The sequence below is a fragment of the Balaenoptera physalus genome (assembly GCF_965194825.1).
Source record: "Balaenoptera physalus genome assembly, chromosome: 6".
Classification (NCBI taxonomy): Eukaryota; Metazoa; Chordata; class Mammalia; order Artiodactyla; family Balaenopteridae; genus Balaenoptera; species Balaenoptera physalus.
The window spans coordinates 67,984,042-68,009,633 of record NC_138885.1 but is presented as its reverse complement, the minus strand read 5'-3'; the positions used below and the strand labels follow the sequence as shown (position 1 = coordinate 68,009,633).

General features: G+C 41.5%; 1 protein-coding gene and 1 long non-coding RNA gene across 7 annotated transcripts in view; one reads left to right on the top strand and one right to left on the bottom strand.

The window, feature by feature from the left end:
- The window catches only part of CHN1 (chimerin 1), a 201,601-nt gene extending 187,285 nt beyond the window's left edge, over positions 1 to 14,316 (top strand). For all 6 annotated transcript variants that reach the window (XM_082465445.1, XM_082465446.1, XM_082465447.1 and 3 more), the window contains 5 exons: positions 965 to 1,138; positions 2,166 to 2,243; positions 5,623 to 5,760; positions 11,981 to 12,086; positions 13,528 to 14,316. In XM_082465445.1, the coding sequence (XP_082321571.1) occupies positions 965 to 1,138; positions 2,166 to 2,243; positions 5,623 to 5,760; positions 11,981 to 12,086; positions 13,528 to 13,699 (668 nt within the window). In that variant the 3' untranslated portion in view covers positions 13,700 to 14,316. The remainder of the gene's footprint in view (positions 1 to 964; positions 1,139 to 2,165; positions 2,244 to 5,622; positions 5,761 to 11,980; positions 12,087 to 13,527) is intronic.
- LOC309662602 overlaps positions 1 to 25,592 on the bottom strand; it is a 126,316-nt gene that overhangs the window by 33,385 nt on the left and 67,339 nt on the right. The gene's annotated exons all lie outside the window — the stretch shown is intronic.

Below are 25,592 nucleotides of genomic sequence, written 5' to 3'. Positions count from 1 at the left end.
TGTCTCTTAGGTCCAATTTAGCAAAATATTTGTATTCCTCTCTATTTCTTCTAAAATGCCATCGTGCTCTTCTTGTGGAAAATAAAATATCTCAAAATATTAACTAGACAATATTTGGGTTCTGGCATCTTAGAAGCTATAACCCAATAAAATGACAAAGCAAAGGAACAACTTCAGTAGAGGCAATATGGTATAGGTGTTAAAATCGTGGACTCTACAATCTTTGTAGGCTTGAATTTCAGCTCAAATGTACTAAATGCTGTGGGTAAGTTACTTAACACGTACGTGCTTGGTTTCATCAGGTTTATGAAAGAGAAGAATAAAAGTACCTGGTTTATAGAGTTTTGTGTAAATAATGTAAAGCACTTCGAATAGTGCTTGGCATTAGTAAGCTGTTGATAATAGTAGTAACAAATAATAACTGTGGCTATTTTTAGCTACTAGATGTATTCTATATTCATTATCTTATACATATATATAAAGAGTTAGGAGTAGATACAAATATGAGCAGCATCAATTTAAGAGGGCCCTGGGATACTCTTACTTTTGGAGGTTCAATTCCACCTCATATCAGATTTATTAAAATGCAGTTATATCCACATTGAATATAATTTTTTATATAACTTTAAAGAAATGGAACTTTACATTTTTAGTTGGCTAGTTGGTGTAATATTACATTTTGTAGACATTTAATTGAACACTTACTAATTTTGTTTGGCCTGGGTTGGTATTCTCCTGAGATCATACAGCAAGTAAATGACAGAACATGAGCTAGAATTCTAGTCTTCTAACTTAAAATCAGAATTTTCCTAAAGAATGAGAAGAATGTTTCCCCCACTCTGCAGGCTGGAAGCTAGTCCCCTTTTAAACCTAATTCAAGTTGGAGTGTCTTGCCAAAATAAACGCTCCAGAATGCTCAAAATTCTGAAAATAATAATGAATTTTTCCTTTCCTCATTCTTTAGATTGTGGTTTGAATGTTCATAAGCAGTGTTCCAAGATGGTCCCAAATGACTGTAAGCCAGACTTGAAACATGTCAAGAAGGTGTACAGTTGTGACCTGACAACACTCGTGAAAGCCCACATCACTAAGCGGCCCATGGTGGTGGACATGTGCATCAGGGAGATTGAATCTCGAGGTGAGGCGTTTCCAGCAAGGTTCAGAGCAGTCGTAACTCACTGCACAACCAGGTTTTCTTCTGCAAGTTTAGGGGGAATGATTTCAGATAACAAATGATCTGAAAGTCTGAAATCAGTTAACAGGTAATTAACCAGCATGATTTCAAGGTACATTTAACCAGTTATAAGAAATATACTTAAAATATATTTATGGTTGATGCTTCCTGTCTGTAAAAGTTGATATGTAGGTACCAATTCATTTTTCAGTTTTTATATTTTTTCTTAGGTCCAAAAAGCAAAGGTATAAATGCTCTGTTTAAAACTATCCTAGGCCAAAAAACCAAAAACCAGAACGGCATGCACCCTAATTATTCTTTGCCACTTGGGAAAAACTGCTATATGCCTATTAATATAGTTTATCTTAGTCTTCCGTTATGTAAAAGAATTTATGGTGTAAGGGGGGTGATGAAATAATTTCCCTTAAGACCTAAGGTATTTGATCTAGTTAGACAAAATGATGAGCCAAATTACAGATATTCAAGTGACAGTAGGTCAGAATTAAAGAACTGTGAGGGGCTTCCCTGGTGGCGCAGTGGTTGAGAATCTGCCTGCTAATGCAGGGGACACGGGTTCGAGCCCTGGTCTGGGAAGATCCCACATGCCGCGGAGCAGCTAGGCCCGTGAGCCACAACTACTGAGCCTGCGCGTCTGGAGCCTGTGCTCCGCAACAAGAGAGGCCACGACAGTGAGAGGCCCACGCACCGCGATGAAGATTGGCCCCCGCTTGCCGCAACTAGAGAGAGCCCTCGCACAGAAACGAAGACCCAACACAGCCAAAAAGAAATAAATTAAAAAAAAAAAACTTTAAAGAACTGTGAGTGAAATGGTTTTATTTTAGGAGAAAAGTGCGAAGAGGTTTCTAAACATGTATATTTCATCATTCTTCCTGACACATTACTTCCCCAGCCTAAAGTATGAGAAGTTAAAATTTGAATAAAATGCATAATTCCAAAGAAACTAATTAGCTTCCCTGCTTTATTTCTACAGGTCTTAACTCTGAAGGACTGTACCGAGTCTCAGGATTTAGTGACCTAATTGAAGATGTCAAGATGGCTTTTGACAGAGGTGTGTTTTCCAGCAGGTTCATTAACTTAGGACAGTAATTCTCTGCCAAAAAAGGCACAATTTCTTATGTTATTCTTTCCATTATTTTTCTAAATCATTAATGATTATTATGCCAAATAAAAAGACTTAGCTTATAATTTTTATTATTTTTTGTATTAGTTGTAAGTATTAAACTGTTAAATTTCAGGGTGAGAAATAAGCATAAAATTTAACTGTATTACCAACATTTGAGTATCCAAGGCTGGTCCACGTTCACCAAAATGTATACATAGCAGTTAAATTTACCAAGAACCATGGAGAAAACAGTGGAGGTGGATGGTAGGGGAGGGAATCTAAGTCATTGCAGATCTCAGATTTTCCAGGTTTGTGGTGGCCCACCTAACTCTGCCTGCCGTGCAAGCCTCCCCGACATCTCGTTATCAAAGTTTGAGCTTGTGTCAGGGCAGGAATCTGAGAGGAGCTGGGGACCTTCTGGCATCAGACTTGCCACTGTGGGAGGAAGGACCCAGCCAAAGAAAAGCTCAATGGGACTTCTTTTCTTTTAACTAACATTTAAATTAAGGTTTGTTGCCATGGTTCTCCAGTTTGTCTTTGTTTTGAGCACTGGAATAGGTGGTACCAAGGAACTGTAAACTTGAATACAGGAAGTGAAACAGAATAGGAGTTGTGATCGTAAAGAGCCTCTTTCCTTTGCAAGTACATATTTCTATTCCATTACACTCCTCTCCCATCACAGACCCCTTACAGCCAACAGAGACAGAAGACAATATAAATGAGATATTATTACTAACCCAGTAGGAGGAAACCTAGGTCAGCCCACATATTTGATAAGATTGAAGAAAATGAGGTGAAGTAATGGCATCAGGAACAACCCTGAATCTACACCAGACTGAATGTTAGGCATTTCTTTTTCTCTGAAAGGTAGCAACTGAGCATGTCCATTCCCAGCCACTGGCCATGGGAGATTTTCCACATAATCCCTCCTCTCCTGCCCCTGCCCATAGTTTCCTCTGTTAACATCTCTCATTCATACAGTACATCTGTTGTAATTGATGAGCCAACATTGATACCTTATTATTGACTAAAGTCAATAGTTTACATTAAAGTTCACTTTTTATGTTGTACAGTTCTGTGGTTTTTGGCAAATGCATAACGTCATGTATCCACCATCACAGTGTCATACAGAACTTTCACTACCATAAAAATCCCTACGCTCTACCTGTTCTTCTTTCCCTTCCTCCCCTGAACTCCTGGCAACCACTGATCTTTTTACTGACTCCATAGCTTTGCCTTTTCCAGAATATCATATAGTTGGAATCATACAGTATGTAATTTTTTCAGGCCGGCTTCTTTTACTTGGCAACGCGTATTTAAAGTTCCTCCGTGTCTTTTCATGGCTTGAGAGCTCATTTATTTTTATCGCTGAATAATATTCCTTTGTCTGGATATACCACAATTTCTCTGTTCACTTATTGAAAGACCATCTTGCTTCCATTTTTTTTGGCAATTATGAATAAAACTGCTGTAAACATTTGTGTGCAGGTTTTTGTGTGGACAAAAGTTTTCAACTCCTTGGGGTAAATACCAAGGAGTGTGATTTCTGGATTATATGGTAAGCGTTTGTTTAGCTTTGCAAGAACCTGTCTGTCTTCCGAAGTGGCAGTTCCACTTTGCATTCCCACCAGCAACCAAAGAGAGTTCCTGTGGCTCCACATCCTTGCCAGCATTTGGCGTTATCAGTGTTCTGGATTCTAGCCATTCTAATAGCTGTGTAGGAAAGAGGCTGCTTTTTTTTTTTTTTTTTTTTGACATTTATCATGGTTTATTTTATTTTTGAATACATGTTTGCTTTTTTTTTTTAACATCTTTATTGGAGTATAATTGTTTTACAATGGTGTGCTAGTTTCTGCTGTATAACAAAGTGAATCAGCTATACATATATACATATATCCCCATATCTCTTCCCTCTTGCATCTCCCTCCCACCCTCCCTATCCCATCCCTCTAGATGGACCCAAAGCACCAAGCTGATCTCCCTGTGCTGTGCATCTGCTTCCCACTAGCTATTTATTTTACGTTTGGTAGTGTATATTGATACAGCCACTATGGAGAACAGTATGGAGGTTCCTTAAAGAACTAAAAATAGAACTACCATACGACCCAGCAATCCCACTTCTGGGCATATACTCTGAGAAAACCATAATTCAAAAAGAGTCATGCACCACAATGTTCATTGCAGCTCTGTTTACAATAGCCAGGACATGGAAGCAACCTAAGTGTCCATCAACAGATGAATGGATAAAGAAGATGTGGCACATATATACAGTGGAATATTACTCAGCCATGAAAAGAAATGAAATTGAGTTATTTGTAGTGAGGTGGATGGACCCAGATACTGTCATAGAGAGTGAAGTAAGTCAGAAAGAGAAAAACAAATACCGTATGCTAACACATATATATGGAATCTGAAAAAAAAAAAAAAAAGGTTCTGAAGAACCTAGGGGCAGGAGAGGAATAAAGACGCAGACATAGAGAATGGACTTGAGGACACAGGGAGGGGGAAGGGTAAGCTGGGACAAAGAGAGTGGCATGGACATATATACACTACCAAATGTAAGAGGCTGCTTTTTAATCATTAAAAATCTTTCATAAACTAAATGGAATAAAAGAAATCTAGTATAAGATCTAGCTCAGAGTAGACACTAATTAAGTCTTTAGTAGATGAAAATTCAGCTGTTTTAACAAAGTACTAAGTGCAGTGGAGGGCAGAAGGGGCCACCCTGAAAGAAGGCCAGCTTTGCTTGAGAGTCGTAAGGCCCAGCAACTCTAAAATTTCCTCTATTTTGTAATTTTTTCTCTTGTTATCGCAACACTCTAAAGTTTTGTTTTGCTTTTTCACTTCTCACTACCTCTCCTACCCCCAGGGCTCAGGCAAGATCTAACGTTAGGTGTGGGAACCTGGGGTGAATCAAAGGTGGCCTCTTGTGCTGGGTCTTTTGTAAGTTGGGAGGACCTCAGTTGTTATTTTTCTCATTCTCTATGTTTATTTTAGAAAGGAAAAAAAAGTAACCCCACATTATTCCCCTAGGAATTCTCAAGTACTCATGAAATTTAAAAATATTTCTGTTAACCTCAGTCATCTCCTACTTTTCTCCTCTATCATTAAACATGGAAAAATAAGTAACTTCAGAATATAAAATTCAAAAAAATATTGTCTTTCACAGAAAAAAAACATATATATATATATATTTCAGCACAGTGAATTTGATGTTAAAAACTGAAGCATTGCTAATCTTTAAAAACAGTATATAAAAATGTTATTTGTTAAAAGTGCTATGAATCCAGATATTTACTTCTGTTTCTTTTAACATCCTTCAAAGATGGTGAGAAAGCAGATATTTCTGTGAACATGTATGAAGATATCAACATTATCACTGGTGCACTGAAACTGTACTTCAGAGATTTACCAATTCCACTCATCACGTATGACGCCTACCCTAAGTTTATAGAGTCTGCCAGTAAGTATGAAGGCGTGCATTTGTAACCTGACAAATCGCCTCTTCTTGGTAATCACATCTCCTGTTTTTTCTGCTGAGTATCTTGAATGCATTTTATGAAATATTTCTCCCTGGCCTCTCTCCATGGCTAATACACTCACAAGAATTTTGAACTCTTCTCTAACATAGGTTATTTATGACTTCTACCATCAGAAGCATCTTTGCAATGTATTTTCCAAAGTAAGGCTTATACCAGTTCTCCTAGATATGGACCAGTACTTTTGTAAAATAAGATAAAAATAACTAGAAAAATAAAATTGAAAAAAACAAGACCAAACTATTTGTTATTAGATTCAGCAAGCATGAAGATTACTCTGTCAGATTGCTATAAAATATACAAATTCTTACTCTCAATTTCTGTCCTTATCCTGTGACAGGCCATTAATAAGCAGTTTGCAAACTGGCATGGGTTCATAGATTATACTTTAAGGAGCACTATTTTAGATCAAAAAGTTATTTTTTAAGTTCTAGTTAAGATGAAAATGAGAAAAAGCAAAGGCTCATTTGCCAAATTTATTTATGGTGCAAAAATCATACCTGTAATTTACACTTGTTTTTTTAAAGAAGGGAATTCTTAACAGATTTTAAGTGTTGGCATTACCATTTTTTAGAAGAGATAGGCTATTTCTGTCATTTACTTTTCTCTCTTAAAAACCATATGCTGTGTTAATCTTTAAATAATAACATCACTTCCTTAGGAACACTGATTTGCTTTCTGATTTTGAAATTTCACAAGTACAAACTTTCTTTGTTCTAACTTTCAGTTTCCCCTTCAGAGCTTGTGTTGAGAATTTTTGTGGTTAGTTCCATGGAGCCCTGATTTCTCGCGGGTCAGCTCAAGCTCTCATGTAGAGAACAGCTGTGAGAATTACACTGGTTTTTACAAACTTTCATGTTAGAAGCCTGAAAAGACTCTAGATCTCTTCCATGGGAATTGGGGATTCAGGGCAGATCATGAAAATTGTCTGAGGGAGCTTACGGGTTCTTCTTTGGTGGGGCAGAGGTTTCCTCCCCAGAGAGATAAGTCAGATCGCCACTAACCTGGAAGGCACTTGACATACACCTGTATCGCGAAGGGCTGCTCAGACCTCGGTTTGCTCTGACCCCCAACACAACTCTGGGGGTCCACTGGATGGTGTTCCTGCCCCCTTGTTGCTTGTTAGTAAAATTGAAACTCAGCTCTGTGGCTACCCCAAGGGCATCCGATTAGCACAGGACAGAGCCAGGATTCAAACCCCGGGTCTGAACGCTACACAACCCCTTTATCTACTTAGAAGAAAAATCTAAGCACTCCTTATGGATTTTAAGGCCTTTTGCCCCACACCCCCAAACTACCTCACCTTCTTTCCCCACACCCACCTGAGTTGCTGAGGACAATCTTCCCTCTTTATTATTCTTCCAAAGCATTTGTCACTGTTCTTGGGTTTGTGTCTGAAACAGCCCTCTGGTGTGAAATCAGCAAGCCCCCTTATGTGACACCTCAGAGAGCTGTTGAAAGCACATCATAAGAGAGAAACTTTCCTAAATAAAGGTAGAAATTCCGTTTCCTTCTAATATAAAACTGTTTTGATGTGTGACATCAAAAACCCTGGCATAATGCTTACACACAATATAAACGTTTACTGTACGTGTTTGATACTGATATCAAAGATTTTGTGGAGCATTGTGTCCTTGTAACATGTCTTTCCTAGTAGTAGAGTCTGTTTTATTCTTTAGATGCACAGACACAGCCATTCTCTTACCTGTATAAGCAGATAAGGAAGATGAGTGAAGCTAAGATTTACAGAGCATATACTAGGTGTCAGGAATGGTGCTAGGCACTTTACACCCATGATGTTGTTTTAGAAGAAATGAGATGTTACAGGTATAAGTAAATTGTCCAGGGTCACGTGGTGAGAGGAGGTGGCCCTGGCATTCAAACCCACATCTGTCAAAGCCGTGCTGTCTCCACTCTACACACAGCCTGGCTCGCCTGATGGAACAGGGTACAAAAGGCTTAAACGGAGGAGGAAGACAGGAGCGGAGGGCGGAACCCTTTCCAAACAAAGGACAGGGCTAGCTCACCCCTCCCGATGAGCTTTTTGTATCTCAGCCACTAAAACAACTGGGGCCGTGTTTTTCAGGTCTCAGGTGTCTGGCATTTATTAGCAGCCCTTGCCAACAAAAAAATCAGAGTTTGTGTTAAAGCTTTCTCCTGCAAAAGCTGTTTGAGCTCTGCTCTTGCAGCCTCCCTTGGAGAAGCTGCTGGGTGAAAGCTGGAAGGGAGTGGTGGCAGGAAATGAAAAAAAGGATTCAAGGGTGGAGGAGGCCAGGGCATCCCAACCAAAATCTTGAAGAGCTTCATAATCCCCTGGAAACTCACTTATGAACCACCTAGAAGCCTTGGTCTACCCAGCACTTCTTCCTCATTCCCTCTCCCCAGTGAAGAAATTGGTGCCCTACAATACAAAGGCCCAGAAGACAGATGCTTCTCACAGGCCGTGCTCAATAACCCAGCGTGCACGGAGGCTTCCCAACCACCGTGAAAACAGCACTGCCACAGTTGAGCTCCTGGTCAGGCTGAATGGAGAAACCTTCCTCTGGCCAAGGAGTCTAAGAGCTCTTCCCAGAAGATCTAGAAAAGCTACATGACTCAGTCAGTGTGTAACCTTGAGCGAGTCAGATCAACTCAGAGAGAAAACCCAGAGTTCTTTGTCCTCAGCAACTTAAAATGTCCTGAAGAGAAGCCTGGTAGCTTGCCGAGTTTCCCCTCAGCTCTGCCACTGATTCACCCCTTTTGCTTGGCTAAGTTTTATTCTTCTTGTATTTGAGTTTCTCTGTAAAGAATTAGACAATACATTCTTTCAAAGAGCTTGTAACTAGATCTGATGCAGGTTCAGAGTCCTCGTTTCCTGCCCTCACAATGTCCACATCCCCAAATCCTCCAGACCTTCCCTGGACCTCGCAGCCATAGGCCGCCTTTCTCCCCTGGGTTCCCATCGCGCTTGGCTGGGCTTCTTTCACAGCCTTGTTCCTTCCTGACAAAGTTATAGTCATGCCTGGTCTTCCCTGGTAGACTGTAACTTCCTCAGAGGCAGGGGTCCTCTCCTGTTTGTTTTCCCTCAGTGCCCAGTCACGTAATAGGTGCTCAAAAATATTTGTTGAGTAAACATAATTTTATATTAAGAACCGTAGAATCTTAGAGTTTTTAGATACTCTAAGGGGTCCCATAACTGGACTTTCTTCTACAACACATTCTTTTTTAAATACCCTGTAACTGCAAGATCACTGCTTCTCTAGGCGGCCTGTCCACTGGTGGACGGATGTGCACTGACAGATGCGCAGTGAAATCTGCCTGCTTTTAACTCCCTCCCATTGGCGGTGGTGGCAGTATCACCCTCTCCCACACGCAAGCCTTTCGTATACTTGAACAACTGATGGTGGCCATTCATCTCAGAGTACATTCCACTGTGTCTGTCTCACTCTTAAATTATGCTGTGGTTTTCTTAAGGCTGAAGATTTGTGTTCTCTGAAGAATTGATCATGGGCAAGACTCTTCTAAGTGGGGAAAAATGAGAAATGAACTCCAGGGAAGAATTTTTGTCAATTTAACATCCATATATTCAAATGCATTTTGTCATATGTTCCCAAATTTATATCTCCAGTCTGGACCTCTCCCTAAACCCCAGATCAGTCCACAGTCAGCACGTTCACTTGGGCACCTGAAGGACATCTCAAACAGAACTCTTGATCTTCCCCCCAGACCTCCTCCATCCGTGATCTTCCCCATCTCAGTTGATTGAGGCTCCATCCTTCCAGTTGCCTAAGCCCAAACCTTGGCTCATTCTTGATTATTCTCTTTTTCATACATCCCTCATCAAGAAACCCTCTGGACTCTACCCTCAAAATATACCCAGAATCCAGCAACTTCTTACCACCTTCATTGCCACCACCTGGTCTAAACGAGTGTCATTCCTCACCTGGATGTTTGTAATGACCAGAGTGGTCTTTCTGTTTTCACTCTTGCCCTTCCATAGCCTGTTTCCCACATGGCAGCCAGAGGAGCAATACTGTGAAAAGTGTATGTCAGATCCTGACCCTCTCTCATGCAGAACCTTCCCATTTCTTTCCGTAAATGCTGTGTTCTTAGACTAGCCCGCAGCACCTGCCATGATAAAGTGCCCTGTTACCTCTCTGACCTCACCCCCGTCTACTCCTCTCTGCTCAGTCTCCTGCAGCCACACTTGGCTCCGCGCTTCTCCTCAGACATTACAGGCACACTCTCCCCTCGGAACCATTGCACGGATGTCCCTCTGCCTGGAACCGTCTTCACCCAGGTCTCCATGGGTTTCATTCCCTCCCTCCCTCAAAGTCTGTACACAAGACTTTCTTTCTCATGAAGGCCTATCCTGACCATCCCATGTAATATTGCACCCTCGCAGCCCTCCCGGTGTTTCTTATCCTGCTGTTTTCTGCGTAGCGCTCATTCTAATCTAGTATAAACTGTAAGATAGAGTATTTATTGTCTATTGCCTCCAGCAGAAAGTAAGCTCTCTGTGAACGGGGAATTTTGTTTCTTTGCTAGGCCACCTACACTGTCCTTAATTTCACACTATCTCAAGAGTCTCCTTATAAAGGTTAACTATAGAAATGAAAAGGAAACGAAGTTACTCTTTTTTCAATTTCCAGAATACTGTAGATTCAAATTAATTAGTCCAATCATAAAAACTATAGCTAAGTAAAAACTAAGTAGTAGTTTTCTATAGTAAATGGAATTTTCTTCTGTTCGTTCTAGAAATTAAATGATTGGATTTCAGTATCTGAGATGTTATTGCTGTTATGAATTGGCACGTTGAACCTTAAAGCCCCATGGTTCAAAGACTATGCATTGTTTATCATAGCAAAAGGCAAATAATACATTCTTTATTGCTAAGAAATGAACCAAGAACAGAACTCTGGGGAAGCTTTGGGCAGAAATTGTAAAATGGCCGAAGTTTCTTTGAATTAAAAAGCTTCAGTCACTGTTCACATTCTGAAATTTATCACATCTGCTCTGCCAATGCTAGGAACTTTTCACTTTCATCTTATATCAGTTTTTACCTGACTCCAGTACATTGCCGTTGAGTTGGTTTGTTTTATAAATTAGAAAGAGTAGGATTCTTGGTCTTGTGTCTTAAATGTTGTATTCTGGTCAGATATGGCCTTCCAGCATTTCAAGGCTGCTAACCAACACTTAAAGGCAATTGCCCTGAAGCCCAGCATTTAAAGGCACCCCATCTTCTTGACGTTTGGTTAGAAGCAGGAATGTGCTATGGTCCTCTTTTTGAGAGCATGAAATTCCGAAGATGTCTATTGTTTCTGAATATGGAAGTGATTAATGAATTAAACGCAGTCTGTGACCTCAAAGGAATGTGGTTTTTTGGCCAAAACAGAACTAAAATATCCAAATGAAGATTGTCTCCCTCAAAGTTTACACCTTTGTAAGAGTCACATTTATTTCAGGGATCCTGTTGTCACTCAGAACGTTTGGAATTGCCTTCAAAGTCTGTATTGCATTCTTCTGAATATCTTAAGTAGAAGAATTGTGCTTTGAGGGTAGAATTGACTTTTTTATATAACAAAATAATTTAAAAGTAAGTCTAATGAATAAAGGAAGTAAATATTGGATGATACATCTCTTGGTCTATAAAGAAAAAAGCATGAATATCAATTAATAAAACTTTGGCAGGGGTTGCAGTGGGCACTGGGCTGGCATCGCTTGTATACCATTGCTGAAAGGAGATTTTCAAAATATTTTGAACAGTGCAACATTGTTTCAGTATGTCTGTAATGTTCTAAGATGACCCTATTTGAATATATAAGTTTTTATCCTTGCATACGTTTATGTGTCTGAATTTTTTATAGTTACATCCTATACATCCAATATCTAATTTTCATATTTATCAGACTTTAGGACCCTCAAGTGAAAACACTGGGTGCCCTCCCCAAAAGTCCAAGTGAATGATATTGCCACATTGACACTAAACTTTTGGAAATCTGAGACTTGAACCTTAAAAATATTTTCCAAAGCTGTGGGCAAGGACCTGTGAGAAAGCACTTTTTGTCAGTTTTAGAAGATCACCACAAGAATAGAATTAAATGGGCCATTTGTACCAGTTGTCTATTAAAGTTTCTCTCCTTGGTATTCATCTTGCTACTGTAGAAATTATGGATCCTGATGAGCAATTAGAAACCCTTCATGAAGCACTGAAACTGCTGCCGCCCGCTCACTGCGAAACCCTCCGGTATCTCATGGCGCATCTAAAGAGGCAAGTTCCCAACTCGGACGCTTATATTTGTACCACATCCAAATGTTAAGAATCAAATAAAAGCAAAGGTGAAAGAAAGGACAAATGATCTATTGAATGAATGAATAAATACATAGGTATCTTGTCTTCTTGTGTGAAATCGCACACATTGAGAAGGAATGCTAAAAAAAAATGCACTACAATACTGAATGTGGGCTTGATTCCAACATAAAGGTATTCGCAGTTCAAGTATATGTTCCAAATATGTTAGAAATACCAGTATCCTGCCAAGGACATGCATTAATTTTGGTGGAAAGGGAAAAGGTTGCAGCTGTAAAGACACTAGCATTAGTATAATAAAGCAAGAACGAAGCAACTTGCAAGGAAGCTCACTTATGTCTTGCTCCAAAATAGGCACTTCAGACTTGGCATTTTAGATTACTGAATTAATGTTGCCAACATTGAAACCTGCTGTAAAAAGTGATGGAGTAAAGTAAGGAGTAAAGAGAAGAATGGAAAATAAAATATTTCAGTTACTTCTGGTTGAATGTTTTAAAGGGATTGATGGTGATATAGCTTTATTTCCCTGCTTGGTCACCCTCCATCTCTCCCAGTTGAAGCAAGGTTTTTAAAATTATATGACCAAGTTTTAGTGGTTTTAGGATTTCCAAATACAGTACCAATCAGAAACAAAAAAAACCCAGCAGAACTTGACATCTATTTTGTATGCCTTTAGGTGCGAGTTACCCAGAAGTGACTATTTAACTCACGGTGCTTTTAAGGATTTACATGGTTTCCCTCCTTAAAAGCACCATGAGTTAAAACGTTTTTTAATATGCTTCACTTGTAAATTCAAGTTTGCTATGTATGTGGATGCAGTTAAGAACTCCACACTAAAACAAAGGAATAACTCTCAAATTATAGTCTCTGTGCCTTTGCTGTAGCAGTAAAAAGAATATAAATACTTACACTCCCTGACGAGGTTGCTTAGCTTGAGCCATTTCCTGTTAATATCGCTACCACTCTCTCCCTAACTACTCAATAAGCCATTCAACTTGCAAAAATGCTCTATAGGAAATAAGATCTCGCCAAAGTGGAGGGAGAGCTGATGGAATTATCCGGATGACCCGGTCCCCTCCCTGTGTACAAACCCACCCCTGCAGCTCTAGGCTATGGCAGGCGAATCCACAGATAGAACCGACTCCACACAGCCCAGCACATCAACTCAGGCTTCAGCTCCAGTGATCACCAGAAGTTTAAATTATTTACTAACATCATTTACGTTAAGGAAGGTCAGTACTTTGAAGTTAAGGAGAAGTGCAGAGAAATAACCGAGCAAAAGAGCTGATCAGTGGGCACAAACCTTTACTGTGAATCTTTTGTTTTAGTGCTTCAGCACGCCAAAGACACCCCGCCCCCCGTAGCCTATGTGAAGTCACCCTCCCTTCCTTGTATGTTTCAGAGTGACCCTCCACGAAAAGGAGAATCTGATGAATGCGGAGAACCTTGGGATTGTTTTCGGCCCAACCCTCATGAGATCTCCAGAACTAGACGCCATGGCTGCCCTGAACGATATACGATATCAGAGACTGGTGGTGGAGCTGCTTATCAAAAACGAAGACATTTTATTTTAAATTTTTAGTTTGAAGGAAAAAAAGAAATGTTTTACAGATGAAGGAATGTTTTACAGTAATTTAATTGGCTCTTATAGCTGAATTATGTCTTGGTTAGAAGTTTGGGCATATAACCAGATTAAGATGAAGGAACTTCCCCATTGTGTTCACAGCACTGCTCCGCTGTCCTTGTAAAACAGTGAACACATGCCTTCCAGTTCTCGTAGTCCTGGGTGTTTATCATGTTAAGAGAAACTCAAGCTAGTGCATGATTAGCCCCCTGTTTGGCAAGGGAACCCCATACAAAGGAGACACAAGCCTGCGCCACCCCTTGTCCTGGGTCGCCTGCGGTTGTAGTGCAGCATGTTTCACACAGTAACTCTGTCGTGACTTTGCTTTTGGGTCCTGCGTCACTGGTTTCTGATGCTTCCATAAACATGCACACAAATGGAGAAACCAGCACCTCTGGCTGCCGCATCGCCATAGACTATAACATATGCCTGCTTTTCTCAAATGCTTTATTTCTGGTTTCTCTTAGTTCTTCTCTAGCATAGTACTTTCTTTCCAGCAAAAGCAAAATGTGTTTTCAGATTTGTTACTTTAGTAAATTATCTCTACCAATAAAAAAGTACAACGCAGAGCATTTTCTGTTAAATTATTATTGGTTTTCAGTTGTAATTTTGTGTTTTTATCTGGCATGCAGTTATTAATTTATTAAATTTGGCTTTTAGAAATCAAAAATATTGATAGCTCACTTTTTTCTCATGACTGAGAGTATTTGGAAAAATGTGTTTGGCCATTTATTTAATACTGAGTGCACCCCCTCACCTCTTTTGTTTACTGTTGAAAGTTTTGCATTGAGCTCCTAAAAAAATAATATAAAACTGCTTAGAAGTAGAATACCCATTCATTGAATTTATTTTTCTTCTTGCATACTCTGGCAAAAATCTAGAATAGTTTCTCAACTTTTTGGGGCAGTGGGGAGGGCAGGCAGGAGTTCCTTCTAGAGCCATCAGAAAAAGAAAAAGGGCTAACTAAAAAGAATGACTTTTCTGAACGCTCGGGGGTTTGTCAGAGATGCATGATGTTGACGTGCAATTGAGCTGACCGCACTGCCTGGGAGGAATCTCAGGTAGCAACCTGACAACTAGGGAAGGGTGTTCTGCGCACAACACGAGGTCCGGAAACCCAGGCAATGGGCCTGATACTGTCACTAGCCACCCACATGGCTTTGAGCTAATGACCATCCAGAGTCTGTTTCCTTATCTGTCAAATGAGCGCCCTCCCAGAACTAAAGTTTATCCTGCTTTAAAAACTGAAAAAGTGGGACTTCCCTGGTGGTGCAGTGGATAAGAATCTGCCTACCAATGCAGGGGACACGGGTTCGATCCCTGATCCAGGAAGAACCCGCATGCCACGGAGCAGCTAAGCCCGTGTGCCACAACTATTGAGCCTGCACTCTAGAGCCCACAAGCCACAACTACTGAGCCCACGTGCCACAACTACTGAAGCCTGCGCGCCTAGAGCCCGTGCTCCGCAACAAGAGAAGCCACCGCAATGAGAAGCCCGCGCACCACAACGAAGAATAGCCCCCGCTCGACGCAACTAAAGAAAGCCCCTGTGCAGCAACGAAGACCCAACACAGCCAAAAATAAATAAATAAGTATATTTATTTTAAAAAAAACAACTGAAAAAGTAATACAAGACACATTTCCATGTTTGCCATTTCGATCCTTAGTGCTTTCAAGACTGTCTCAAAGATAACGGAAACTGACAGAAATATGGAGTTTTTCCATATTTTTACCCTTAGGCTATAGTAGGAAGTTGATCGTATGTTTTATTAATGTCTATATTCAGAAAACTGTGGTGGTGCAGTTCATTACAGCTATCTCCTCAACCACAGTCGCCTATATGAAAAACGTCACTGCACTAAGCAACATGAGATGTATAGATTAATAAAGTACAGAGATTTGCTTTATATAATACAGACATTTTCTTTAAAATGGAGGTCACTGAAAAGCACTAAACACTAAGGGGATGCTTTTGACTCATGAAACGTATTTGTCAGGGAAATCTCATCACATGGGTCTGTCCCTGGGTTAGGTACATCTGTTGAACTGCCGCTACATGCTCAGGACTGAAGTTCATTTTGTACAAAGTCCTTTTAAAGGAGAATTCAGTTGCCTTATTAGAATATAATCACCCTAATTTTTTCCTGAAAGTAACAGACATGGTTGACTTTAGAGCAGGCACTTACCGGAATTAGAGGTGTGTCTGTATTACAGGAGCAGGAGCGGTGCCTGATCATAATACATAAGAAGCAGATGCTCAGATAAAATTCTGAGTAAGTTCAGACAAGGTTACTATCTACCAGGTTTGTGAACAAGTGCACTGGGCATGTTTCTAAACGGATGTGTGGTTCATTCCCCCAGGACATGCGGATACAAATCACAGCTACGTCATCTGTGAGCACCTTTGGACTGTCGGGTGACACTTCTTGAAATGAAGGAACAATTCTCAGTCACTTAGAGAGGCTCTTACTCAATAATGTGCCAGAGTCTTTTATACATATCTTTCTAAGTCTACTTGGAGATTTCTCAAATCGTGACCTTTTATAAAATGAGGCAGAGGCTTCAACTTCCATCCCATCAGGAGTGGGAGAAGGGACCAGTGAGCCGCTCCACCATCACCCGCAGATCTGGCAGCACTGCCGGTCCTCTGCCCTGAACATAAAGTCCATTTCTTCTCAACTCTCTGTATATAGTTTTAAGGAAATTATTGAGAAACGGAAGATTTTCCCTTCTCTACATTCTTTGTTAGTTTTTAATGCCAGTTATACCAGCTGGCCAGAGGAAGTAGTTCTTCACTGAATTGAGATGAAAAACGTGTCCCTAAGTGGAAGAATGGATATTTATCAAAATGTTTCTGGTTACTTAATGAGCTCAAATAGAAGGCCTCTGAATAAATTAGGTTCAGGGCTCCAACACTATTCATTTTTAACAAAATATTTTAGAGTTTATAGTCCCAAACCTGATTACGTATTATTGGTGAGTCCACCTAAAAAGCCAAAAGTGTTTTTGTTTTTAATGCACGTTGGAAAAGCAGAATACTCCAAACTCTTCTCCCAACTCTATATTTTTGTCATTGGGAGGATAACTTCTTATGGAACTCTTTAAGCATCTTAACTTCATTTGCCTGTAGCAACTGTACAGCATTCACATTTGTCTCCTAGTGTTAAGTGAGAGGCATTACTCTTATGAGCGGAAGTAGCCGTGCTCTTTACATACGTCATTACCGCACATCACACCTCCACCGGACGCTGGGCGGCTCTGACCCTTGATTGGCATGCGTTGTGTGGGGATATAGAAGGCTGAGAGGCGTATAGCGTTGTCAGGGATCGGCCAGCGTCTCCAATTTTTAGCAATCTAGTTCTCACTTGCATTCTCTCAACAAGTGAAGCCCAGACCTGCATCCCAATACATCCGCACGCCTCATTCCACACCCATTTCCTGCCTGCTCCCTCCCCACAAGCCAGGCACTGTGCTAGCCTGGGAACAAGGTCAGCTCCTGTTCTCAAGGAACTTACCAGATCATTTTGGCCTAGGAAAACTTGAATCCTGTCCTTTTCCTCACTGTCTTATTTCCTATGGGCCTCGGCACTAGCTGCCTATCCCTGTGAAGAGGGTGTGCACTCTGGAATGGGACAACAGCGCATGAAAGGGCCCTGTCATGCCATCCTCTGCTGTGGATTCACTAGCCTCTAATTTCCCTGCATCACACAAGGCTCGGCAATGATGGTATCAGTCTACTGCAGCTGAGTGCACTTAGCTCATTTTGGCCAATTCCACGCACAGTTGGCAGTCTTTCTGGAAAAAGCTGTCTCAACCTGACAGCTCAGAGTCACCATTTATCTAAAACAGACTGACAGCCCTAGCATTTCCCAAACAGTAATGAAGGGAAAAAACTGAAGTTGTTTTCTCTAGATTTTGTATAGTCAAGAACTTAGGTTATAACTAGTATACCAAATCCTATTTAAGACCAATTAGCAATTTTATTAGAAAAGGTTGTATTAATAATGTTATTATAGACTCAAACATTTGTTGGTTTCAACACATTCTTCCACCTTATCAAAGTCATTGGGGCCTCTCAGCAAATGCTTAAATAACTTTTAAAGTAAAATTATTTCACCAGTCTGGCATATCACACAGGCATCTCGCATCAATTGATATTTCATGTGTTGAAACCAAAAATCAAGAAAGAGCTAAGCTAAAAATATGATTCATTCATCAGCACATAGTGTAAGGAAACCCCTGATTTATGAGGTTTTTTGTTCTTTGCTGAAGAGAGACTATTTTAATATAGTCAGTAACAGCATATTTCACAATGTAAATTTTTTCCATTATTGCTTATTCCACAGGATAGCACAAAACAAGAAGTATAAGCATGTTGCTGACTGAGTTTTTGGAGCTCTGAAAGTGTTAGGGTGTTTATTATCGTTCAGATACAGTCACGATTAATTGTAGAAGGTAACGTCAGCATGTGAAGCTAGATGCATTTCTAGTTCTGAAACATAACTACTTAACTGCCCACGTCACTGTGGTAACACAAAAAGCAGAGGAGGTAATGTTTAGAGATTAAAATGAAGAATATTAGCAAGAAGGGCCCTCCAGAGGTAAAATGTTGTAAACTTGGAATGTTCTGGAAACAGAAAAATCTTTTGATTTTCACTGTACCAATCTCAGACCAGTGAGTTTCCTCTGATGTGTCTCTAGGTAAAATGTGGCCACAGGCTTGGGCTTGTCCGTGCAAAAATCAAGGCCTGGCCTGATATTTGGATGCCTCCCCATAGGAATGAACATTTTCCTAAGACAGTTTTTATTCTTACCAACGAAAATTCATAGTTTTGAGGAATAATTTGCTCAAGTTTTTTTTTTAAATAGTATCCAAACTATATGAGAGAGGAGGTGATATGGGCATACAAAGGTTAAGTTCAACTACATCAGTGCCAGCTCTGTCCCAAGATTCTAGGAACACTGTGACATCAAAAACATGGGAGGGAGTAAAAATGTAGAGCTTTAGAATCTGCTCAAACTTGTTATCATCTTAAAATAGACTGTTATAAATATAAGTTGTTTTATGTAAGCCTCATGGTAACTACAAAGCAAAAACCTACAGTAAATACCCAAAAGATAAAGGAATCTAATCATACCACTGCAGAAAATCATCAAGTCACAGAGGAAGAGAGCAGAAGAAAGGAAGAGAGGAAATAAAAAACAGCCAGAAAACAATTAACAAAATGGCAATAAGTACACAATTATCAAAAATTACTTTAAATGTAAACGAACTAACTTCTCCAATCAACAGTCATAAAGTGGCTAAATGGATAAAAAAATACAAGACCCACCTATATACCGCCTACAAGTGACTCACTTCAGAAGTAAGGATACACACAGGCTGAAACCGAAGGGATGGAAAAAGATATTCCATGCAAATAGAAACCAAAAGAAAGCTGGGATAGCTATAGTTATATCAGACAAAATAGACTTTAAGACAAAGACTATAATAAGAGACAAAGCCATTATATAACAGTAAAGGGGTCAGTCTCACCAGAGGATATAACATTTATAAATATTTATGCCCCTAATCTAAGAGCACCTAAATATATAAAGCAAATTTTAACAGACCTGAAGGGAGAATAGCAATACAATAATAGGAGGGGACTTTTTAATTCATCAGTGGACAGATTCCAGACAAAATCAATAAGGAAACATGGGCCTTAAACGACATGTTAGACCAGACAGACTTAACAGACATGTATAGAACATTTCACCCAAAAGCAACAGAATACATATTCTTCTCAAGGACACATGGAACATTCTCCAGGATAGATCATATGTTAAGCCACAAAACAAGTCAATACATTTAAGAAGACTGAAATCATATCAAGCATCTTTTCTGACCACAATGGTATAAAACTAGAAATCAATTCTAAGAAGAAAACTGGAAAATACACAAATATGGGGAAACTAAAAAACATGCTACTGAACAACCAATGGGTCAAAGGAGAAATCAAAAGTGAAATTAAAAAAATACCTTGGGGCAAACAAAAATGGAAATACAACATACCAAAATTCATGAGGTGCACCGTGATTCTAGGAAGCGAAGAAGTGGTTGATCAGCACGAGGAGGTGGCATTAAATGTAGTCATAAATGTAAGGGCTCCAGGCCCTCAGCCCACTGGTGGCCTGCTTCTCTGACTCTGCCTTACTTCGGCCCAGTGCAATGGTTTTTAAACTTTAGCGTCTTTCAGAGTCACCTGGAGAACTTGATAAAGGCCTTACCACCAGAGGTTCTGAATTAGGAGATCTGGGGTGGGGCCCCAAAATTTGCATTTCTAACAAGGCCCCAGGTGATACTCATGCTGCTGGTCCCAGGATCACCCTTTGAGAACCACTGGCTCAGTGTTTCTCAGCCCTGGCTACTCATTAGAGTCACCTGAGGCCCCACTACAGGCCAATTAAATCAAACCCTCTGTGCGCAAGCGCTGGGCAGACAGCTTCTCGGGTGATTCTAATGTGTCCCTGGTGTGCAGACTGTTGCATTTCCTGTTGGTATGTTAAAACGCGCCTGGGATTTGTTTTAATCAGGTATGGTAAGACACACAGACATGGAAATGATGATCCCTAGGAACAGGAGCCGTGCAGGGCCCCGTGGGGATGGAACAGGGTCCGTCAGGAGCAGAAGGGGAGAGAGCAGAGCATGGCCCAGAGTCTTTATGGGGGGTCTCTTGGGAAGGAGCGGACAAGGCAGGGTGGGTTCCCTGAGTTGGTTTACGTTGGATAGTTTGAATAATTTCAATGGGCTCTGGACTATAGGGGTGGTCCCTGGTTGTCCAGGACCTGACACTAGGGTGACTTAAGGCAGGGGGAATATGGGCTTGGTCTGTGAGAGTTTAATAAAGGAGATAGTTGGGGATGTGGGCTCTGGATTGGTTGGTTTGCACATCAAATGTGCAACTTTCCTAAGAGTCCTTTGCAATTTCTAGGAGTTAGCTAACCCTGGGTCAGCCGGTCTCTCCAGGATGAAAGCCTCAAATGCCAGAACATGAAGAATACAGAAAATAAAAGAATAGTCCGACATGGAGTTGGCTTCAGGTGCTCTCCTTCAGAGTCTCACCTCCTAGTTTCCGACCTAAGTCTGATTCTGTCCTCAGTATTTTTCTTACTCAAATTTTGTTCAAAATCACATAGCCTAACCTAAATTAGATATTAAGTCAGAAGAAGAAGATGGGTTCTAACAGGAACCATATTAAACCACTTTAAGAAGGAGTCCATATTTCTCAGACCACATTTGATGAGACTAACATTCCACAAAATGTAAGAAATACAAATTGTTCTCAGAACTACAACAACCTGCACCAACCTCACACAGCTAGAAGGCCTAAGAGCTTGTGTCAACATGACTTAGCTCTTTGTTCCAAGAGACCTTTGCCTGAGGAAGATAGGACTTTGCTTCGGGAAATTCCCGCAGATCACTTTACAATGGACTCCACCTGGGCAGACAGCTTGCTTATCAAACCACAGCCTACCCCTCAAGATCCTTGCGATGTTCACCAGTCTTAAGTGACTCTATTCCCCCACCTTGAAATACACATCTTAAACACTTGAGCCCAGACCCCCGAAACCCTGCAAAGCCCCCCTCTGACATCCCCCTTCTGTAACACTGCTCGGCCGCCGTGGTGCTCTGCTTAGTGCCTTCAATTCCAGTTAGCTTAGTTTGGTTTTATTAGCAGGCAGTCTGATAATACACTGGGGAGCTCAACAGTTATTTCAAGAGTAAAGGGCTCTAGAGTCAAATAAGTTTGGGAAATACTATATGGTTGACCCTTGAACAACAGGGGTCTGGACTGCGCAGGTCCACTTCAATAAATACTTACTACGGGATTCGCGGTTGGTTGAATCAGCAGAAGCAGAACCATGAAGATGGAGGAACCGCAGATACAGCCACCTATGAGTTACGCTCAAATTTTCGACTGTGCCAGAGAGCTGGTGCCCCCAGTCTCCGCACTGTTCAAGGGTCAGCTGTTCAAGCATCAATGCCACCTTTATTAAGATTGCAATCATGGGATTTCCCTGGTGGCGCAGTGGTTGGGAGTCCGCCTGCCAATGCAGGAGACACGGGTTTGAGCCCTGGTCTGGGAAGATCCCACATGCCGCGGAGCAACTAAGCCCGTGCGCCACAACTGCTGAGTCTGCGCTCTAGAGCCCGCGAGCCACAGCTACAGGGCCTGCGCGCCTGGAGCCTGTGCTCCGCAGCAAGAGAGGCCACCGCAATGAGAAGCCACCACAACGAAGAGTAGCCCCTGCTCGCCACAGCTAGAGAAAGCCCGCGCGCAGCAGCGAAGACCCAACGCAGCCAAGAATAAATAAATAAAATAATAAATAAATAAAGATTGCAATCATGTTAGCATAATAAGGAGTCTGAAAAGATTTGCATTAAAAAAAAAAACAACTTGAGATCAAGTGAACTGGCAACTTGTGCACGGAAAGCCTTGTTTTTCTGCAAACTTACTAACTTATTTAAGAACATTTTCTCCCTTAACATCTGTTTTCAAAACATTGATTTAGGTAAAGTCATGAATGATTGGAGAGAAATTAAGAACTACTAGGCACGTATCAATAATATATAACCCCGACATCTTGAAGCTGCTGATGAGGGAGCTGACACCAGGCTTCCCTGCCCGGAAGCGTCCTCACCCACCATCAGCACCTCGGTGTTGGGCTGGCTGCCCGGTGAGGGTAGTTTGCACATTATGAATGGTTTCCACATGATTAGTGAGGGAGGGTTCACTGGCATCCACCAGGCTGTCTACAGAGGACCGTTCCCTGAGGCCCGTGAATAAGGCATCCATCCACTTTGTCAGAGCGGGAGGAACCAGGATGGCCTCTGGCTTTGGATTCCCAAAGCCACTTGACTTTGCACTCTGCTTTGCACAGAATGAGCCTCAGTGAATGCTCACCAGGTAACAACAATTCCTCTTCCTGGTGGCACTGCTGAAAGATCAGAGGAGATCCCCCCACCGAGTCCCTTCACAGCCTCCTCAGAGGTGGGAGGAGAAATCAGTCAGGGCAGCTCACTTCCCCACTGTTTCTGCTCTGGAAACACCCTGGTTTTGTCCCAGATCTAGGAGGAGAAATTAACACATTATCAGAGAATGCTGGGATCCGATGCATTGTCTGTGAAACAGGTGGCCAAGCCAAAAGGACGATGGCCTCACAAAATCAAGGTTATTCAAATTACCAGTGGGCATTTTTGCCAGGGTGTTCCTTGATATGTCCTCATTAAAAATTAATCACCATTAATATTAATTACAGTGATTAAAAGGAAACATCTGTGAAGACAGACTTGAATCCTTATAGCTCTGGCTGGGTGTAGCAAGATAAAACAGAGCTGCCGAAGGGAAGAAGCTTCATCATGTCAAGAAAGAAAGAAAGGGAGGGGAGGGGAGGGGAGGGGAGGGGAGGAACAGCCAGGCTTGGGCTAGGCGTCAGGCCTGGATTCCTGGAGACACTGATCCTCTCTCCCTCTTTCTCCCCGCTTCTCTCTCCCCTCCATGCTTTCTTCTTTGTCTTGCTGCTCACTTCTATTTGATAGAGCTTTTCATTCTGCAAAATCAGATTCTTTTCCCTTATAGGCTATTGCAAAATACTGAGTACAGCTCCCTGTGCTGTACAGTAGGTCTGGTTCGTTATCTATTTTATATACAGCAGTGTGTTTATGTTAATACAGCAAAGTGATTCAGTTATACATGTTTTTTTTTTTCAGATTCTCATTCTGCAAAGTCCATACCACTCCATGTCTACTGAGCTGAAGATGGGTTATGTCAAAGATTTTTTTTCTTGCCTACAACCCATAAACCACTGTTCTTTCTTCTTTCTCCAACTTTATGGTGGGGGAAACAAAGGGTTTGGTGGAAGGTCACTCTGAGCGGGGAGCTGGGGACATTGCGCAAGGAATACCTGCCAAGTGCCCGCCTCTATGGCGGGTGTTGAGAAGCCTCAGGGAAGGCCCAGCAGAGGACTAGCCCAGCCCAGCTTTAGCCTAAGATGCAGAGAAACTCTGCCTGTTACGAAGCACTTCCCCCTCCCCTACTTTGTACTTTCTCAAAGGCAAGGGTAAGTAGTAAAGGAAAACACAAAAAAACAACAAAAAAAACCCCTGTGATCCACCAACAACATGGACAGTTGCTTTCTTTCATGTATGTCTTCCTTATACTGGAAGTCTGACCCAATCAAATATAATCCAAAGGGCAAACATACCAAGTCAGTTCTCGGAGGGCCCGAGGCTTTCTGCAATTTTGTGGGGAAAGAGACTTCAGGCCTGGAATCTCAAAACTCGCTGATTATAAAAACTGAGGGATGAGGGGAATGCTGGCCGGTCAGGGGCTGGGGACCCTGAAACATCAAAATCGCAGGCTTTCATTTCTACCGACAACCCCCCGCAAAGCTTTCCTTGTGTCAGCAGGGAAGGGTGACTGCGGGGGAAGACAGGCCCCGGCCACCCCCCTGAGGAAGGGGAAGGTGGCCTTATCATAGGTCAGCCATTCCAAAATGCTATTTGAAAATGGTATTGAGAACATACATTTGAAAGAAGTACTTGTTCTGAAACATCAAAGAGAAGATGACACGGAGACCCTATAAAGGGGTCATGATTTCTGTTCAAGGGAATAAAGCATTACGGATCTAATTATCAGCTGAGTTTTTACTGAATGTGGGACTCGCAGTTCCTGTGATTACCAAGGGGCTGATGTTCCGGTCAGCAGCACACCCCTCATCCCCGCGCTCCAGACCCCTGAGTAGGCTGCAAGGGCCTTGCGTTTCCACAGGGCGATGGCTTCCCCCAGAGTTCTCTGTCTCTTAATGATTTCCACGAAGAGCTGGTCCCTGCCCCAGGTTAGATGGGTCTCCGGGAATGTCCCTTACAGATTAGAACAAGCCCTCACCAGCAATCCTGGAGGCGTGGAACTACCGCAGTGGGTGGTATCATCTGGGCCCCATGTGTTTGACAGGAGGGGTTTGAAGAGCTGAGGCTTACAAATGGGTGGGTGACCTGGCGGAGATGCGTGGTCACGGTGGAATGTGGTTGCCATGGGGATGTGAGGTTTTCTGCTCAAGCAGTCTGAGAAGCAAAATTTCCATTGGGTATATGTAAACATGTTGCAGCATCTTTAAATTTATTTTCTTTTTCAAATAGCGTCCAGGGTGGGCTCACACAATAAAAGAAGAATTCTTTTTTTTTTTTAACATCTTTATTTGAGTATAATTGCTTTACAATGTTCTGTTAGTTTCTGCTGTATAACAAAGTGAATCAGCTATATGCATACGTATATCCCCACATCCCCTCCCTCTTGCGTCTCCCTGCCACCCTCCTTATCCCACCCCTCTAGGTGGTCTCAAAGCACCAAGCTGATCTTGCTGTGCTATGCAGCTGCTTCCCACTAGCTAACTATTTTACATTTCGTAGTGTATATACGTCAATGTTACTCTCTCACTTCGTCCCAGCTTACCCTTCCCCCTCCCCGTGTCAAGTCCATTCTCTACGTCTGTGTCTTTAGTCCTGTCCTACCCCTAGGTTCATCAGAACCATTTTTTTTAGATTCCATATATATGTGTTAGCATACAGTATTTGTTTTCCTCTTTCTGACTTACGTCACTCTGTATGACAGATTCTAGGTCCATCCACCTCACTACAAATAACTCAATTTTGTTTCTTTTTATGGCTGAGTAATATTCCACTATATATGTGTGCCACATCTTCTTTATCCATTCATCTATCAATGGACACGTAGGTTGCTTCCATGTCCTGGCTATTGTAAATAGTGCTGCAGTGAACATTGTGGTACATGACTCTTTTC